At 50.7% G+C, this 16740-nt stretch overlaps 1 protein-coding gene across 1 annotated transcript in view; it reads left to right on the top strand.

Moving 5' to 3' along the window:
• The first annotated feature begins 1178 nt into the window (after nt 1-1178).
• TMCC2 (transmembrane and coiled-coil domain family 2) overlaps nt 1179-16740 on the top strand; it is a 37072-nt gene continuing 21510 nt past the window's right edge. Inside the window, exons 1-2 of the mRNA XM_032647364.1 lie at nt 1179-2011; nt 13755-14285. Coding sequence (XP_032503255.1) covers nt 1805-2011; nt 13755-14285 — 738 coding nt within the window. The 5' untranslated portion in view covers nt 1179-1804. The remainder of the gene's footprint in view (nt 2012-13754; nt 14286-16740) is intronic.

The following is a 16740-nucleotide window of genomic DNA, read 5'->3' as shown; positions in this document are numbered from 1 at the left end:
AGTGAGGCCAGAATGGTATGATGGGTGTGAAAGAGACTGGGAAACTGTGAAACACTTTAGAGATCACTGTGACTCACTGACTGAGTGGCCCCTTCACTACAGTCTAGGCCAGTGCTTCTCAAATGTTAGCTTGCATCAGAATTACCTGGAGGACTTGTTAAAACAGATTTTGGGGCCCACTATTTTTGATTCAGTAGGTCTGGATGGTGTCCAATAATTTGCATTTCTATCAAGTTTCCAGGTGATGCGATGCTGATGCTGCTGGTCCCAGGACCTTACTTTGACAACTGTTCGTCTAGGCTGCTGGGTGGACAAAAACCATGGTATCCACAGCACAGGGTAGGCACTCATATGGGGTTGTTATTATTACTAGGCTGAATATTTTGGTAACCCCAGTATTTGCTCTCTTGTGCCTCCAGATTAGTCGGCGCAGTTTGGCTGAGATTTATGGGAAAAAGAGATTGCATTCCTTTCCTCTCTTCCATGTCTCAACCTCCTGCCATAAATACCCCTTCTTAATTAAAAGCTGCTTCACAGTTTGCAAAAAACTCTCACATACATTATTGTGTTCAAAAATGAAATACATTCTCATTTCTGAGCATAAAGCTGAGACTCATAAGATAGTTTACTTAAAGTGGGGGGAAGGGAAGGGGCGACGGGGCAGAACACCCGCTTTCTTCTGCTTGCATTCGCAGCTCTGAATGTAGGCATTGGTAGGTGTTTCAGGTCAAGTGTCAGAGGGGATCCGCGTCTTCCTCATTGAAGAGATGTTATAATGTGCAAAGTTAGAGCAAAAAAGCAGCGATGATAAGCATCCCTATTCGTCTCCTCCCCGCCAAATAAAATGAGTGGGTGGGGGGAACCCCGACAGAGTCCTTCCTGGAAGACTCACGCATCTGAGTGAGTTTTAGCAGATCCTCACGCATCTGCTAAAACCGCGTTCCATTGGCCAGCCGCCCCTAGTCTCTAGTCCGCAGCCCGCTCTCTGCAATGCTAAAACACAGCAGCCTTGCCCTCCAGACCTCTCCTGGGGGATTGCACGATGCAACCAACCCTAAAAACGTGGCCGCGCGACGCCCCCCTCAGCCCTCCGGGCTTCCCATTGGCCCGTTGCCGTTGTCACTCCCTCCTTGCCTCGCCTTCCCCCTCCCGGGCCGAGGCACTGGGCGGGGTAGGTTGCGCGCTTGCCTCTGGCTCTGGCGGCTGTCGAGGCTTTGCAGCAGGCGGCGCGGAGGGCGGGGAGTGGGTCTAGCGCGCGCGCGCGGGGGAGGGGCGGGGCGCGGCGAGCTGCGGGCTGCGCTGCCGGCCAGTGTGGGGCGGGGGCTGGCGGCAGGGCTGGGGGCCGCAGTCGGCGCCGAGGGCTGCAGACGAGGACCTGCCCGGCCGGCCGCGCCATGCCTGCCGCGCCCAGCAGCCCGGCCCGCCGGGAGGGATGCGATGTGCCGCCCAGCTCCCCTCCGCCCGGCCCTTGCCCTGAAGCAGAAAGTTTGGGGGCTGGGGGCTATCTCCTCCCGCTCCAATGACTGCCCAAGGACTCCTGCTGCCCAGCCTCGATTGTGATCTGTCTCCGCTCCCCAGGTCGTAATGAACTATTCCAAGCTGTAACCAAGGCTCCCCTCCTCTCCCCTCTCTCACCCTCCTTTAAAAAGGTTTATTTTTTTAATTCAAGAAATTGTGATCCGCCGACTCCCCTCCTCGTTAATAATTAGACCCCGAGCCTCGTTTCTGAGTGTAAGAGGGGGTGCGGTCTCCCCCAAGAAGGCGCGCTGGAAGGACAGATTCCCCTTGCCGACCCACATACACCATGAAGAGGTGCAAATCGGACGAGCTGCAGCAACAACAGGGTGAGGAGGATGGAGCTGGGCTGGAAGATGCAGCTTGCCACCTGCCGGGCGCGGACCTCCGGCCTGGGGAGGCCACGGGTGCTAACTCTGCTGGCGGGCCAACTTCGGATGCGGGCGCTGCCGCGGCGCCCAACCCGGGTCCCCGAAGCAAGCCTCCCGATTTAAAGGTGAGCGCAGACCCTCCCCTTACGAGTCCAGCCGGCGACTTAGCTTTCCCCGCCCCACGCAGAAGTGCTTTAACAGGATAAAAGTGATGGGGAAGCCAGGCAAAGGTCAGAGAGAATGAGCAGATGTTGGGCCAGACCCTGTGCTGGACGTCAGGTACCATTTGTGCCTCTTTCTTTCAGCTTATTTCGGGCCTCTGTGTTCCTCATTATTCAGCAGACATTCTAGTGACTTAGGCATCCGAGATTGTTTGAATAATGTGTGTGAAGTGCTGTTCGCAGACAAAGGGCTGGAGAAATCCAAGATGCTAACTAAAAAGTTGACATCACTTTCCCTCCTGTAAAATGGCAGGGGAAGACAATGACAGCGTGGGAGCCCAAGCAAAAGACCGTTAGTTTCTTTTGCTGAATTCGTTTCCTCCTTTGGGGACCTTCCTGGAGTGAAGCTCAGTTTGTCCATCTGTGAAAGGGGAGTGTGGGTTTCTTGCCGTTAGGTGGAGCCAGAGGTTAAGCTAGTGCTTGGAGATCCCTGCCCGCTTGCTAAACCAACCCCAGCGTGGAGAACTGACAGGTGGCCGCTTGGTGCTTAAGGCTGGTTTGGGGCCTCGGTTCAAGTTGCACACACGCAGAGCCGGCATTTAGAACCAGGATCCAAAAGAGGCGATTGCATGCAGCTGGGAGTCCTTTATTTTCCAGCCTGAGGTTGCCGAGACAATTATTGAGCTGTATTGGATGTCTCTATATTAATTAAAACAGCAGGTGTGATAAATAATGCACCTTTGCTGGAGCTGCCACAGGGACTGCAGGCTCAGGCTTCTCAAGCCAGCTCACCACAGTGGTGAGAGAGATGTCAGCCCAAGGAAGGAGCTTAGATGCATCGGAGATTGATGCCTGGGGTCATTTTCTCCAGAGAGGGTGCAAGGTCTTAGCTAGGGGAGCAAAAGGACTCCGTCCGTTATGTTAAATAAAGCCTGTATCCTATGGCAGCAGCCACTAAGGAGCTCACCAGAATAAACCAATGACATTCCTCATTTGGCCTGAGCGGCACAGAGTCAGGAAGTTTAGAGCGCAGGTGAGTGTGCTCTTACCTGTGTGTTACCTGTCTGTGTTTCTTGGGGAGGGGTGAGAAGGTGACTGCTACCTCCATGTGTGTACTTTAAAAATTTGTGGTAGTTATTGGAATGTGACCTCTGGTTTTGCTGCTGTCCTTTTCAGAGTTTTGGGGCTAGCCTTATGTCTAAGATGAGCTCCACTGGGTAGGCTGTGCGCAGGAAGTCCTTGGTACCTGGCACACCTGCCACTTCTGAGCCCACCCTGTGTGGTCAGGAGGTGTGGTTCCTGTTTTAACTGAGATGGTGAAGGAAAAGAGCTGCTCTTAATGCTGATGTGGGGAGGGGGCCAGCCTTCTGCTGCAGACTTCATCTTCATTCTGGGCCGATCCAGATGGGTCTGGCCAGCGAACCCTGATTCCTTGACCAGGTGGGATTCTCACGCTGAGTCCACGAGCAGCAACCTTGGAAACTCCCCGACTCTTCAGCTCAGGCAGCACTGGAAACGGCCAGCTCCATTCATTCCCCCAGCTGCCTTCGTGAGGGAAGGTGGACTGGTTGTGGTATGGGGCTGCAGTGTCTTTGACTCTGTAGATAAAGCTGCTTAAAGAAGCTCGTTCATCTCCACCCTCTCATACTCCCTCTCTTTTTCTCTCTCTCTCTCTCTTTTTTTTTTTTTTTTTTGTGACACTCTCATTCTGGTTGGGGCAGACATAGCAACAACTCTACATTTGATGTTAAATGCTGACTTTCCCCAAACCAAAATTGAGATCAGGTGTGAGAAAAGATGTTGTCCTTCCAAGTTATCCTCCACCCCCACCAGAAAGCATATCACCGAGGTGACCACCACCGCCATGTGGACCCAGGCTGGCAGCCCAGAGAAAACCTAGCTGCTGCCTGCTCAGTGGGAGCACAGGGAGACAATCAGGGCCTTTTCCTGTTTATCTCTGTCAGCTTTATCACGTGTTTACAGCGTAGGGACTTCAGAACCAGGCATGAACTTGGGGGCTGTCGCAATTTGATTTGCTCTGTGATCTCAGGCACATCACTCAACTTTTCTGAGCCTTTTTCTGGGGGAAAGGGACCAGGAATGTTGAAGTGTGTCCAAACTTGTTTACCAGTGCTGGCACAGTTTTCCAATGATGGAAAAATTCCATCTTTGGCTCTAGCGCTGGGTAGAAGCTAACTTGTTTTAGATTTGATGGTGGTACCAAAACGGGGTAAGTTTGATTTTTAACACACCCCCTGTCTCATACCTGTGTTTGGCCTGGAGCAACCAGCAGTTCTGGCTTGCTTTTGTTTTCATTTTAAACTTTGGAGATAGGAACTTTTGGTCCCTTAAGTCCCACTTCTGTTTTCTTGTGACAGCTCCAGGCATTGTGATGGATTAGGTGCAATGGAGGAAATCCTCTTGAGAAAAAAGGGGGAAAAAAAAAAAGGCTTTGTGTGAAGCACCTCCGAGGAAGTTGTGCAGAGGGAGAGGAGAGAATTTTGGTCTGAATGTGCCCTAGCTAGTGGCAGCCAGAGCTTTCAGGGACTCCCGTGGTCTCCCTCCATGGTCCTTCAGTGTTGTGGAGAACCTCACTGTAAATTTCTCCTATGGTGGCCCTGGATCCGTGATTATGGGGTGGGGGGGGACCAGTGAAAAGAAGGAAAAATAATTAAGCAGCAATCTTAAAGGAGCACTCATAAAACTGTAACTGTGTGCAGGTACTTTGGGGGCCTTCTCAGCTACTCCACACGTTTGATGTGACGTTCAGGGGTGATCTCAGCAGACACTCCTGCAACAGAAGCCCAACAATTCAGAGTCACATCCCCTGCCCCCTGTGGCTTGGATTCCTGTTGAACCACTTGAGTTCATGTCTTGATTCATTTGTGATCATTATCCAGTCCTTTGCTGCTGCCAGGATCCTTGTTAATTGGGAGGAGATGCTAGATTGCTGGTCACAGAGAGTGTCGGCTGACCAAAAGTACACCAAGATTTTCCGGCAAGTAAATGCAGTACCAGCGAGAGTGGGAGTGGGAGGGGCTCAGGGAAAAACTGCAGAAAGAGACACGAAGCACACGTTCCTGTTAAAAATACAGCATGTGGTAGATGTTGCTGAGGCCTGGGATGAGTGGCTAAGCACGAGAGTCAGCTGGCTCTGTCCTGATGCCTCTTAGAATCCCGAGGGCAGGGGAGGAAATCGCAGACCTCTCCACCTCTCCCCAGCCTTTCCTGAAAGGAAGGCTCTGGGTTTGCTGGCTGGAGGCCTTCCCCTAGACTTCCCCTGAGGTTCTCTTTCCCCTCACAAAAGCCCCTGCAAACAAATTCTCCAGGGATTTCTGAACCATACTAATATTTTTTCCTGGAAGAAGAAGGGGGTGCTCTGAGTTGCACCATTCCAGTCCTGGTTCGAAGTGCTTTTTGTTTTTAATTTTTATGTATGTATTTATTTATTTTTGGCTGCGCTGGGTCTTCGTTGCTGCGCGTGGGCTCTCTCTAGTTGTGGTGAGCGGGGGCTACTCTTCGTTGCGGTGCGCGGGCTTCTCATTGAGGTGGCTCCTCTTGTTGCAGAGCACGGGCTCTAGTCACGCGGGCTTCAGTAGTTGTGGCACACAGCCTCAGTAGTTGTGGCTCTGGGGCTCTAGAACGCAGGCTCAGTAGTTGTGGCGCACGGGCTTAGTTGCTCCACGGCATGTGGGATCTTCCTGGACCAGGGCTCGAACCTGTGTTACCTGCATTGGCAGGCGGATTCTTAACTACTGCACCACCAGGGAAGCCCCTTGAAGTGCTTTTGACTCAGGACCCATTTGGGTTCTTTCGTCCACACCATTCACTGGTCTTCCTGTCTGCTCGGAGTGAAGAGCGATTAGAAACCAAAGAGCTGAGGGAAAGTCGCAGCTGAATCCTGTATGATTCTCCTTGCTGGCTCGCAGCCTGTGCTGATCACAGATGCGTCACCTGCGCCTGATGCCCCTTGTTCGTTCAGCGGTCCAATAGAGAGCCTGCCGGCAAGGGGTTCATGGGTTATCAGATACTGATGCCTTCAGCGGGGAAGGCATGTTTCAAATTGTGAAACACGACATCCACGTAAAAGTGTCTGAAAACATATGTACCCCTTAAATAACAACAGCAAAACAGACACCCTGTCTACCTACCACCCAAATTAAGAGAGAGAACATTGACATTCCCAAGAAACCCCTGCTTATTTTTCTCTTCTTTTATTTATTTATTTTTAAGGCCCAGGGTTTTAGCAAAATTAATTGGCCTCAGTTTCTCCACTTTTTCAATGGAGAAGACAGGGGACTTCATGGGAATGTGGGCGGGATGGAGGGTTGTGTGTGCTCTGGGACCCTGGGGAAGGGTTCCGATGGTAGGGCAGGGCTCTATGTGGCCTTGCTGCGCATGAGGCCCCCAGCTCTCCTTCAGAAGTGATATGTTCAGGTGTGAAGATTCCCACAGTCTCAGGTGGGAGCAGGACCCCTGGGAGAGGTTTCATCAGGGGAGGTAGGATTGCGGTAGACCTAAGCACAAGGAAATGGGAAATCAGTTCTTTGGCAGCAGGCGCTGCCTCTGCCTCCAGGCGAACAGGGTGAAGCACTTGCAGGGAAGTCATCCATTGAAGCACATGTAAGTTTGAGGGTGCTTCGAGCATCACTGATGGAATCAGAAACATACGGGGTTTATCAGAAGAGGTGCACTCAGAGCAAGTTTTAAAGGGTGGAGACGTTAATTACCAAAGAAGAGGAGGGCACTTTCTAAGTGGGGGAAGTGAAAGGGCAAGTGCCAGGTCCCTTGTAAGGTCAGTGCCCTTTTTTGACTGGACAGCAGTTCCCCAGCCCTGTAAATAGTCAGGGACAGTGGAGGGTGGTGAAGAATGCAGAGGGTGCCTGTTTTTGTCCCACCTGGACCTAATGTGAGGAGGGCAGAGGGTCCTAAGGCCTGGGGTTGTCCCTCTCCTACCCCCTCTGCCATCAGGAATTTTCAGAGCAGCACTGGATATGGGCTTGGGAGGAGGAATTGGTGGCCGATGGGAAAGCATGTGGTGAATGAAGCTGTCTGTTCTCCTGCCACATGTTGGGTTCTAGATGAATTCCCAGCTGCCCTTGTTCCAGTGGGAACTGTCGTGCAGGCTCGGCATTTACAGAAGGTGCTGCTTTTTGTGTATTTAATTGTCTTAACTGCCAATCCCATTAACAAGAATCTCTCCGTCAACAAGGAATTGAAACATTTGATAGGACCTGAATTTGGGGTTGAAGTTTTAAAAAAGTGTGGGTGTCAGGAGCTGGGGGAAAAATCTCAGGTGGCTTCTCAGTGGTGGTCTTGAAGGCCAACTCAAAATTCATGCCTATTTACATCTCTCCTCTAAGAAAGACATCTCGCTTTGAAATGCTCATGGATGAGGAGGGTGCATTCTTAGAATGAGGCCATTACTGGACAGGGTCCACCTTTATCAGCCAAACACTTAAGCCTCTCTGCATGTTGAAAAGTTAAAACAAAGCTATTGAGGGATTGCAGTTATGTTTTGTGATTGTGTGAGAAAGACAATATTTGACTTTTCAAACCAAATGGCTAAAAGCTTCCTTATTCCAGCCAAGCTGGCTGAATGATGTCCACCTGGAAAACAAAGCTGGCTGTGAGAACATTAAGCCTTGACCTAAGCCACTTGTGAGGACAGTAAACACATTCAGGCTCCTGGGTCTGTGTTCATCTTTTTTTTTTTTTTTTTTTTTTTTTTTTGCGGTGCGCGGGCCTCTCACTGCTGTGGCCTCTCCCGTTGCGGAGCACAGGCTCCTGACGCGCAGGCTCAGCGGCTATGGCTCACGGGCCCAGCCGCTCCGCGGCATGTGGGATCTTCCCGGACCGGGGCACGAACCCGTGTCCCCTGCATCGGCAGGCGGACTCTCAACCACTGTGCCACCAGGGAAGCCCTGTGTGCATCTTTTTCCAGGCAATTACTAAGATGATAGACTGAGACGAGGTTTTAACTGCAGCAGGAGGGATCTGGGTTAGACACAAAAAACTGTGTGAATGAGCATTTTAAATCTTTGGAAAAGATAGTTGTCTAAGGATTAAGTCGCCTTTTTAAGATGGTCTTGTAGATGCACACAGTTTCCACTCAGAAAATAATTAAGTAGCAACGGCCATGTTTGTGTTAAGGTCTCTCCCCCTACTATTGGGGCCACAAAGATAATAGATGTTATAGCTCCTGCCCTCCATTTGCTCATGGAGGAGTCCATCCAGAAGCAGGTGAAAAGTTGGATAACAGTTTGGCAGAGCCGTGTCACGAGGCAGGACATGATTAATTGTGAGATGAGTGGTGCAGATGACGAGTTCAGAGCAGGAGTTCAGAGCAGGGTGGTGAGGTCGCTTTAGACCGGCATGGTCAGACAGGGCTGTATGGGGCGGGGGGCAGTGAACGGGGTGTAGGATAAGAGGCAGAGAGAGGGCACACCGCGAAGATAACTTTAATCAGAATCTTTTAGGACTTCCCTGGCGGTCCAGTGGTTAAGACTTCGCCTTCCAGTGAGGTGGGTTTGGGTTCAATTCCTGGTTGGGGAGCTAAGATTCCCACATGCCTCGTGGCCAAAAAACCAAAACATAAAACGGAAGCAAGGGCTTCCCTGGTGGTGCAGTGGTTGAGAGTCCGCCTGCCGATGCAGGGGACAGGGGTTCGTGCCCCGGTCCGGGAAGATCCCACGTGTTGCGGAGCGGCTGGGCCCGTGAGCCATGGCCGCTGAGCCTGCGCGTCCGGAGCCTGTGCTCCGCAACGGGAGAGGCCACAGCAGTGAGAGGCCCGCGTACCGCAAAAAAACCCCCCAAAAAACGGAAGCAATACTGTAACAAATTCAATAAAGATTTAAAAAATGGTCCACATCAAAAAAAATCATTAAAAAAAAATCTTTTATGCTGATAAAAGTTGAGCCGATTCTGCCTTAAGATCCGCTGCATGAGGTCACCTTGCCTGACTTGCACTGGCTCAGGCAGAATTCTCTGAGCCTAAAGGAATGAGGAATTAAAATAAAATTGAGAATGGGGAAATCACTTGCCCCTGAGTTGAGATCTGTTTGTTTAATGTCAGCTGGGATGCTGGGGAAGAAAAAAATGCTTCCAAAAATCTTTCATCACTGTGTTTCTAAGAGAAACAGTTGCAGCCGCTCACTCTTCATCATTGTGGCCATCAGCGCCAAACCTGGGGTGGCAGTTCCTCTACTGCTCCAACCCCAGGCTCCCCACCCAAGGCCTCCTAAGGGCAATTGAAGACTTCTGCAATCCACTTTGTATCTCCAGAGTAGGACTCTGTGGGATTTTTACAGCGATTAGCTCTCTAATGCTGGCCCTGTTTCCATAGAGACCCTATAAATAGAGGAACGTTGGCGACCTAGGCTTGCTAAGGCTCACGGTAACCCAATCACCCCTGAACCCTCCCAGCCGGACCTGTGGTGGGGCAGAGGGAGTTTCAAACCCAGGCAGGAGGAGGGGATGTGCAGTCAGCTCTGCGGTCAGCTGCCAGGTGGGATAATTAACTCTAGGTTAGTGTCACTTTTAAAGATCCTTTCAGCTCTAATGGGAGTTGTTAAGAACACAGGGACTTGGAGGAATTAGAAACTGCTTTTGGCTATTTTAAACCAGATGGTGCCAAAGCCACTGCACCCCGAAGCATTTTACTTTTGACCTCATGCAGCTGTGTTTGCAGCTTTTGGAGCAGACTTCCCCTTTGGGGGACCCACACCCAGGGAGGAAAGGGGATGAAGCCTAACTGTTCAGAGACCACAGCCTTCTCAGGAAGGATCTTTCGGAAACCATCTAGTCTACCCTTTCTTCCTGAGACGATGATGGCACTCCAAGGAGATGGCGCCCTTTAAGATAGTTCAGGGAAAGACAGCAAACTTCTGTCATTTACCTCCCCAGGTAGAGGCACCTGGCCTCAAGATGCTCTCCATTCTGCCTTGCTTCTGGCCTCTGGGCAGTTCTGGGACAGCCCTTACTTGTTCTCATGGATCAGGAGAGCTGTTTGTGTCTCATCTCTAGCTCTGAAACCTCTCAGCTCTCTTTTCCTAATAAATACATGGCTTCATTTGGCCACCAAAATGGTTTCTGGCAGCTGGGGAAAAGCAATAGTCAATGTGGAGAAGCAAGTGACATTTAGTAGCTGGAACCTGTTAGTCAGAGCAGGTGGTGCTTTCTGCCGCGTTGGTGGCTGAGTTCCCTCAAGCTAGTCACCATGGTTTTCCTCATTTCCAAAACTTGTGGCTGGTTATGTGTATGTGCTGGTTTCTTTTTCTTTCTTTCTTTTTTTTTTTTTTGAACACTTACTCACCATGTTATGTCAAAACTCCTTAACTCTCTCCTCCCTGACACCCACATGCAGAGACAGCCCAGCCCATGTCTTATAAGTGAGGAAAAACCCCTGCATTTGGTGCCATCTCTCTCCCCCCATTATTCTTTGTCTTCTTTTTTGTTCTTTTCCCTCATCTCTACCATAGACTTTAGCAGACTCCTCAGCGCTGCTGGGGCAAAGGTCCCAGGGTCACCCTGGCTTTCCTTTATCTGCAGAACAGATGGGAAGGTGGGAAAGGAAAACCCACACTGGTTACAGGTCTTGTCCCAGTCCTACAGTGTGGCACGGGAAGATTTACCGCTGCACTTCAGGGGGCGAAACCCCCCGTGGCCCAGGCATTTTTGTTTTGTTTTGATCCTGCCTGTGATACTGTTCTGGGACACATGTAAATACTGTATCTGCTTTAGTCTCGGAATTAGTGTGTGAGCCAGTGAAGGTAACTTAGACTAGAAGTTGGAGATTCTTCTGTGTGACTGGGATGAGCCCCTTAACTGTGCTGTGCTTCAAGTTTCTTCATCTGCAAAATGAAGACACTGATGCTCTGTGACATCCTGCCTCCTGGGGTTAGGCTAGTGTCAGGTTAGAGTGACAGCATACATTGGAAAGCACTTTGAAAAACGCCGTTGTATGATATTAAAAGTAATTTGACCAAGGATTTTAGGATTCAAAGCAGTATAGCAGACAGTGGTGGCTGCTGTCCCCAGCGCCTGCCCCCTTCTCCTGGGGCTCAGGGAGAGGAAATGCCCTGGGACTCTGGTGCCGTCTTTTGAAGGGAACCCTGTATCTGAGTGGATGTGGAAGAGGGGCCTCAGTGTTGGAGAAACTAGGCTAGGAGTGGTGGGGAGAGGAGAAAGAGGCTTGGAATAGAATGCTAGAAAGACAATTTGTAATATGGAATGTGACCATTTGGCAGAAGTTGCTGGGCAAATGCCAGAGCCAGCTGGCCCCATCTACAATGCCTGGAGGATGGTCTGCTATCAGCTTGGGCCTGACGAGGAGGAGGGTGTCCTGGCCTGTCCCTGGTCCAGAGGCTGCAGGATCCGGCCATTTCCAAGTCCGGCGGAGTGCACTCCTCAGTCCGGCCTGCCTTGGACCTGGTGGTTTTACCCTGAGCAGACTCGGCCTCAGGCTGGCCCCGAGGAGATGGTAGCTCCCATCGGGAGACCTGGCACTGTGAAACCTAGCATCTGCTGGGCTGCCCCGGGATTAAATTCTTGAGAAGGAGTAATGGTCACCTTAATTTCCTCACCTAAAAATGGAAAAGTTGCTGCTGTTGCCTTTATTAGTTTCTGGGAAAATCAAGTGAGAGAATGCAGGAGAAAGAGCATATTGAAAACTGTAAACCGTTAGTTCACGGTGAACTGTGATGATATAACTTATCTGGCCTGTAAAATGGGTTGTACAAGGGCCCCACCTACTTTGAGGATTGTGGGGCTACTCAGACGAGTTGAAAACTGAAAATCCTGCACTTTGACGTAATCCGCGATGGTGTGCGTTGTTTTTGACATCAGATGGAAGCGCAGCTTACATCTTAACAGTAGTGTCTGCACAAACCGCACTGAGGTGTAAAGTTAACAGTGAGAGTGGGGTCAGCTGACTCAGAAGATCTGAGGATGCTTTTCTCCTTGGTGTCTGCATGGTTCAAGTTTTCTGCTCTGTGAGTTTGTTTCTAGAAAAAAAAGAAAAGCCAGTACTTGTAATCCTTGGCAAGGTTTCGTAGATGACCGAGGCTGCCTCCTGAGGTGATGAGTTGTTTCTTACAGATGAAGACATTGAACCCCATGTGGCTGGGTTCTGAGTTTCCCTCTCAGGAGTTACAGAGTGGGCGTTCTCACCTGGTCCTCAAAGTCCCACCCCTCCGCCTGTTGGCTCTGAGGCTTTCTGCCGAGGGTTCGGCTCCACCACATGAGCCGACCCCCTGACAGAAGCAGCTGTCTGGAGTTATCCCACACGTTGCCTCGCCCTGGCCGGGTGGTTGGGCCACCTCTCGCTGAGCAGTGCTACCTGGGGAGCAGGTGGAACATCTCAGCGGCAGAGCTAAGAGGGAAGGCTGGGGCCAGTGCAGCACTGGGCTCCAGAGCCCCTTTGGTTTGTTCCAGTCTGAGTGGAAAGACACTGAGACTGTATTCTGATTGTATTCTAAAGAAGTGGTCACGTTACCAACCGCACTACAAGGTATGCCCATTGAGGTAGTTTATTTACTTTTTTAACATTTACCAGTTTATTATACAGGATACAGATGAACAGCCAGATGAAGAGGCACATACGGTGAGGTTTGGAAGGTCTTGAGTACAGGAGTTTCTCGGGCCCTTGGACTGGGTTGTGTCACCCTCCTGGCATGTGGAAGTATTCACCAACTCAGAAGCTTCAGTAAAATTTATTTTACTGCTATGTCAGGAATGAGATTGGCTATAAATAAGAGGAAATTATTCTAGAGTTGTACAGATAAAGATAGACTTGTTTATTTCATGAACCAAGAATCCCAGCGTAGTCATTCACAGCTGGGTTGGTGATTCCATAAGGCCTTCAAGTTCCCAGGCCTGTTGTTGGGGGCTTTACCATCTGTGTGTAGGTCTTCATCGTCGTGCCAGTTACTTGCAGTCGCAAGACGGCTGCTGCATCTCCGGGCGTTACCTCCACGTTCCAGATGGGAAAAGTAAAAAGGGCTAGTACCTTTATTAGGTAAGCAAAAGTTTCCCCAGAAACGCTCACCTTGCTTTTCATTGGCCCAAACTATGTCACGTGTCTACTCCTAGCTGCAAGGGGGTCTGATGAAGCAAGAATTTTTAGCATGGCACAATAAGGCCATGCAATTTGGAAAGAAAGAAAGGAGAATAGTTATTGGTAGGTCATTAGCAATATCTGCTACGATTGTATAACCTGATTGTATGACCCTGATTTTCCCAGGGAGCGTTGCAGTGAGGCGTCTTTGGAAATAGATGCTTGGTGGGCCAAAAGAGCATCTGGAGGAAGGACCTAATTGGAAGGAGAAAGGGACTAGGGGATGGAGGGAGAATCAGTCCAGAGGGATAAACCTCATGAACCAAGTGCTGCCCGCATGTGCCACTGAGCCCCAGACTATAGCCACAAGGATAGCATGACCAGTAATCCTGAACCGTGTGTGGATTTGGAATGTCCTGTGGGAAGCCATACAGGTACATTTCTTTGTGAATGAGAGGAATTGGTCTGGGTTGCCACCTTTCTGCAAGGTGACCTTTAAGGCATGACAGGACATTCACGGGGATCTTCCAGATTCAGATGGCTGTAGGAGCTACACTCTTATCCCAGGAAGGGACCCCTCACCTCTGCCCGCAACCGACTAGGCATTCGAGAGCTTTCCGCTCACCAGATTCTTCATCTTTCCTCCTTAAGAAAATCCAGCAGCTCTCAGAGGGCTCCATGTTTGGCCACGGCTTCAAGCACCTGTTCCACGGCCGCCGCCGGTCACGGGAGAGGGAGCACCCGACGTCTCAGGATTCCCAGCAGCAGCATCAGCAGGGCATGTCCGACCATGACTCCCCGGACGAGAAGGAGCGCTCCCCAGAGATGCACCGCGTCTCCTACGCCATGTCCCTGCACGACCTGCCCGCCAGGCCCACTGCCTTCAACCGCGTGCTGCAGCAGATCCGCTCCCGGCCCTCCATCAAGCGGGGTGCTAGCCTGCACAGCAGCAGTGGGGGTGGTGGCAGCGGGGGCAGTAGCCGGCGCACCAAGAGCAGCTCCCTGGAGCCTCAGCGTGGCAGCCCCCACCTGCTGCGCAAGGCCCCCCAGGACAGCAGCCTGGCCGCCATCCTGCACCAGCACCAGTGCCGCCCCCGGTCTTCTTCCACCACTGACACGTCCCTGCTGCTGGCTGACGGTGGCAACCTCTTGGCCGAGGAGGCCGAGGGTCTGAGCGACAAGGTGAGGCGGGGCAAGAGGAGGGCCTTCCGGGTCGGGGCTACTCAAGAGGCAGGAGCCACCTGCGCAGGGGCCTCTGGCCTTGAGGACCTGAGCTGGGGCCTGGCCTGGTGGGTGTGGACACGCTGCCATCTGCAGAGCTGTGTGTCTCGTTGAAGGAGCCAGAGATAGGACAAGCCAAAAGCAAGAGATGATCCCCGAAAGGCTGATTTTTGTTCGTTTGGGGATTTGTTTTTGAAAATTATCTTTTGCTCAGGCTGATAGTAATTTTGGTTTGTTTTCCTTAAACATGCTCTCAAGAGGTGATATGTGCAGTGGTTGAGAGCACAGTCTAGCATCAACCCTGGTTCTGCCATTTACTGCCTGAGTCACTTAATTTTTTTGTACTTCAGTTTTCCCAGTTGGCGATGGGGATAATAATAGTAGAACTGCTCTAGGATTAAATGGGTTCATATACGTCAAATACTTGGAATGGAGCCTGGTGCGGTATGGTTTTTAATATTGTTACCAACCAAAGAAGATAGAGGAGGAATCCACGAAGGGCTGTTTGGTAAGGAGAAAATCTAGTTTGGTACTTTCTGAATCTCTATATTCATTCTTTTATTCATATAATAAGTATTGATATTTCTTGCCTACTTGTTATGTGCTATAAGAACGAATAAGCCGGAGGTACTGTTCTCACTGAAAAGAGGGGAGACAGACTGGTGAATGGACAAGATAGGGTGATGAGGCTGTGTTGAGGATATGGGAGCTTGTTGGAAAAGACCTTCTAGAGGAAGCCATCGAGCTGAATCTTGAAGAAGGAGTATAATTTAGCCAGAGAATTGGGAGGAAGGGTGGGGGCAGGAACCGTATAGTGTGTACAAAGGCGAGCGAGCTGATGCCAGGGACTACCCGGGGTTCATTGTCGTTGGAGTGTCCAGCGCTTTTGGGGGCTGACAGGTAGGTAGAGGTTAGATCACAAAAGGCCTTGCCATGTTGAGTCTGAGGTAGTGTGAAGTTATCAAAGGGTGTTAGGCAGGAAAATGGCAGGAGGAGGTCCCTTTGGGTCTTAGTGTAGACAGTAGGTTAGGAAGGGGGACAGGAATGGAGTCAAATAAACCGTTATTGGAGCTATTGCCGGAGTCTAGGCTTCAGCAGTGAGGATGGAAAGTCAGAGATAAATTCAGAAGAACTTTGGCAGTTCTCATCGATAGTATAGGCGAGAAAGTGGACATGGAAGACGAAGGAAGAGTAGAGGAGGACTCTAGTTTCCTGGCTTAGCAACTTTAGGAATGGGACATTCTTTAGTTGAGGAAACACAGAGGGAGCGTGTTTTGGGAGCCAAGTGATGCATTCACTTTTGGACATGTTGAGTTGTGGGTGCCTTTGAGAGCTGTCCATCTAAAGAGCACCAACTGGCAGTGCCTTGGGGGAGAGGTCTGGGCTGGGGCGAGCACTCTGGGAGCCAGTACTGAGCTTGAAATCCTGGGTGTGGATGAGATGGTTGAAGGGCATGTGTCGAGGGGGCTGAGACCAAGGACAGAGACGACGTATAAGGGGCAGAGCAGCCAGGTCTGCAAGAGTGAACCTGGAGAGAAATGATGCCGAAGTATAAGGAGAAAGGAGTTTCAAGAGGGAGGAAGTAAGTATTCAACAGAGTGAAATGCAGCAGGAGTGACAGGTCAGATCTGGATTTGGAAATGTACGTAGATAGTATCAAGCAGTGGGGGTCATTGATAACTGTGGCAAGTAACCAGTTTTAGTAGATTGAGGAGATGGTGGAAGTGGAGGGTCAGCTCTTCCGGGAAGGAGAAAGGAGGCCAATATTCGTTGAGGCAGTCTGGTTTTTGTTAGTTTTTAAAAGATGCGCAGGGAGGGCTACAGATCACTAGGAGGCCAGGAAAAGGGCTATTGACTTTTTTCTCTAGTGAGATGAGAAGTCATTAGGTTTTGTACAGATGAGTGACACCCTTGAAGAAGACCGCTCGGGCTGCTGTGCGGAGACTAGGCTATGAGTCACAGTGTGAGCAGGGAGTCTGGCTAGAAGCTGTTGGAAGCCTCCAGGGGTGAGGTGGCAGGGGCTTGCTGCAGGGTGAGAGTGGGGGAAGTGGCTGGATTCTGGATTTGCTTCAGAGATCAAGCTACAAAGGTTCCTGATGGATGTGGGGCACAACAGAAGGGGAGCAGGCAGCGATGGCTTACAGGTTTTTGGCCTGTCAGCTGGAAAAAAGAAATTGCCATTAACTGAGTTGGGGAAGACAGCACATGGACCAGATATCTGGAGGGGCTGTGGGGCAGCAATAAGAGCTAGTCTTTGGACATGTTACGTTTGAGATGGTTGTTGAACATCCACACGGAGAGGCCAAATAAGCAGTCAGATGTTGGAGTCTGGAGTCTTGGGAAGAAACCCAGGCTGGAGGCAGACACTTGGGGGTTGTCAGCATATAGAGAGTATTTAAAACGATGGCACTGGACC

The sequence above is a fragment of the Phocoena sinus genome, chromosome 1 (assembly GCF_008692025.1).
Source record: "Phocoena sinus isolate mPhoSin1 chromosome 1, mPhoSin1.pri, whole genome shotgun sequence".
NCBI lineage: Eukaryota > Metazoa > Chordata > Mammalia > Artiodactyla > Phocoenidae > Phocoena > Phocoena sinus.
Note: the sequence above shows the minus strand (reverse complement) of the source record. Positions and strands in the feature narration are given on the sequence as shown.